Source organism: Pteropus vampyrus, unplaced genomic scaffold (genome assembly GCF_000151845.1).
Source record: "Pteropus vampyrus isolate Shadow unplaced genomic scaffold, Pvam_2.0 Scaffold52, whole genome shotgun sequence".
Taxonomy (NCBI): domain Eukaryota; kingdom Metazoa; phylum Chordata; class Mammalia; order Chiroptera; family Pteropodidae; genus Pteropus; species Pteropus vampyrus.
Window position 1 is genome coordinate 205,676 of NW_011888833.1, and position 2,975 is coordinate 208,650.

A 2,975-nucleotide genomic window follows, 5' to 3' on the forward strand; every position below is an offset into this window, starting at 1 on the left:
CTCCCAACTGTTCTCGAAGTCCTGGCTTTGATCAGATCTTTAGGATACGATTTCCAAGTGAACTCGTCATTGTAATGGGTCTGATTGAAAATAGGGTCATTCAGGAAATAGGTGTACCCTAATCTTCTGGTACTTTTTGGACTATAAGGAGAGAGACCAGAAATTAGATTAAGAGATTAAATGCTAAGTCTCACAATGATACACACACGTCAATTTTACCTGTTGTGTTTTTTTAAAAAATTAACTACTTTAAGACTTGATGCCAGGATCATTTAATCTCCAGATTTCCCTGAAAAGAAGCAACCCTGAATCTTAGGACAGCTCTTAACAAAAGTATGGGAGGCTCTAAAAATGACATTTAAAGGAATAGACATCTGAACTTCACTAATTTTCAAATGCATTTTTTAAAGAGCTGAGTATTCTCCTGCATGAACAGTACTGCAATATGACCACACAGGTGGTGAAGACGACTTTCTCTCTAGAAAAGTCTTCCAGTTACTAAAAGGAATGAATTAAGAATTAGAGTGTCACTGGATTGCAAGTCCTCGGTGAAATAATGCATCCAGGCAGTTTCCATTGACAGCTTAGAAAGAGGGGCCACCAGGTTTCACGTGCTCTGGATGGACATATTCAACATCACCCGTTAAATATTTTTGCCAAAATACCCAACCTGAATCTGACGAAGACTTTGGGGTATCAGATTACAGGACCTACATGAAATGGGGAATATTTTAAATGGCACAATGGGGATGAAATCAGAAAAATCCAGAACGATAATCTGTTCTTCAACAAAGGAATTTTCGGAAAAAAAAACAAACAAAAAAAAAAACAAGGGAAGGAGACGTATAGATTGCATGAGACAAGAAATGTAATAACCAAATGGAATTAATTTCCATCCAACTGTGTTTTTTTTTAAAAAAAAAAATATGAGACAGTTGGGGAAACTTGATCTCTGATTGGCTATATTTGTTATTAAGGATTTTTTTTTTAGGTGAGATAATGGCATTGTTATATATTTTTAAAGAGTCCATATAGATACATAAGGACTTTTAGAGATACCTGAAAAATACTTAGAATTGAAATGATAGACAGTTGCTTCAACATTATCCAGTGGCCAGGCCGTGAGGAAGAAACACATAAAAAGTGTCTATGTGTCCTTGATGATAGAAGCTGGGTGACAGCTGGAGTTTCACTGTGTGTATCTCAAATATTTCATATTGACTTTTTTATTTTTTTAAGGAAGGCTGGGTTAGATTCCGGTTATTTCTGTACGAAACCAAACATCTGGGAAGCAGGACACATCTGGATGGTGGACCGTTTGACTTGGTCACCCAGATGTGTGGGGTCAGGCAGGACCGTGGTCCTCTATCCAGGGGAAGTGATCAAAGGTACACAAAGATTCCTCAAGGGGGACAGAGCATGGGGAGCTTTAGAGGCGTCGATGTCCATCTCCGAGGGTCCTCTGCCAGCGGGCACCTGCCCGAGAGCAAGCCTGCACGGTGGCGGGTCCTCCCTTTCCCACAGCCCTTCCCCACTCCCCGACGACACCACGTTTCTTAAGAAGGCACATGACACCTCGTACACCCGGGGTCTACGCCTCCAACCCGAGAGGCGCCCCGTGGAGGAAACCTTTGTCCTAGATTCCAGGGCGTTCTCCTCGTCATCCAAAGCCAGCCACGGGACTCGGTCTCGTGTGGGTTTCTGAGTGCGTGCAGGGCGGTGCCAGAACCAGAGTGTCATGGTACATGAGGAGTGTTCTGAGCTCAGCCACGCTGCAGTGGCATGGCCGAGAGCGACGTCTGCTTTTCCATCTCCTAATGATTCTAAAATGCTCCTCCCTCTTTAGGGAGGAGCCTCTCAGAGGAGAGCAGAGAGTATAGCATGCTTAAAATGTCTCTTTCCCCCTACACATTTAAAGGTAAGCATTTTTTTTTTTCCGCTTTAAAAAACAGTCTCTAAGATACATCTTTAGCTGGAAACAAAAGCATGTCTGAGGAGATGGAGCAGGACAGGGTGGCGGTGGTGATTCTTTCCAGTGTAACTGCCATCTTTTCTGAAGCCACCAGATTTAAAGACTCACTGGGTAAAACTGGTACCTAAAAATCTTGTGATTTTTTTTTTCTTCGAATTTTCTATTCGTCATTCAATGAGGTATTTATATCTTATTTTTTAACCTGATTTTATTATGAAATATTTACCCCAATACAGCCAGTCTTCACATTGTGTTGTCAAATATTAATAATACATGACAGTATGTGCTGGCTTGCCAGACCAATTAATTTTCACCATATGTAATTTTCTCTTTCCTTAAACGCAGAATAAATGTTTGATTTGGCGTCTAAAGAAATCGATGAAATTGTTTCTGATTTTTATACATGATTATGATTTAAGCATTCCCTACAGTCAAGCACCAAAGGTCTCCACCCACGAGAACACGTTTAATTAAGAAACATCAGATTTTTTAAAATCATACTCCTCACTTAACAGATAACTTACCTATTTAGCTATACATTTCATTGCATTATTTTTATGACTAGAATATTATTAATCGTATCAGACCTGAATATTTTTATACTTCCATGTCTACTTTTAATTACCTTCCCTGAAATATGCATTCCACAATTTATCAGTAGTTTCCATACTATTCCTCGAAATGCACGTTAATAGTTCTTTGAACTGGAAGTGCGGTCAGATTTTATTTCGATAGTTAGTAAACCTAATTTCGCTTGTTAGTTTGACTACAAGGACTGATTTTGCCAACAAGTTAAATCTGGTGTAAATTATATGAGTTATTTTGATAAAACTATAGTTAAAGAATGTGATGACAGAAGCCTTTTATCAAAAAAAAAATTATATTGGAAAACATTTAGTAAAACTAATGTTCTCATTTTCTGAGTCCTTTTAGAGTATATAATATTAAACGAGCTTCCTCCAAGAAAGAGAGGAACAGATAGAATTTAGAGGCATTTGGTAAG

At 38.9% G+C, this 2,975-nt stretch overlaps 1 protein-coding gene across 1 annotated transcript in view; it reads right to left on the reverse strand.

Moving 5' to 3' along the window:
• The window catches only part of TEX26 (testis expressed 26), a 19,850-nt gene that overhangs the window by 10,838 nt on the left and 6,037 nt on the right, over positions 1-2,975 (reverse strand). Inside the window, exon 4 of the mRNA XM_011360228.1 lies at positions 9-141. Coding sequence (XP_011358530.1) covers positions 9-141 — 133 coding nt within the window. The remainder of the gene's footprint in view (positions 1-8; positions 142-2,975) is intronic.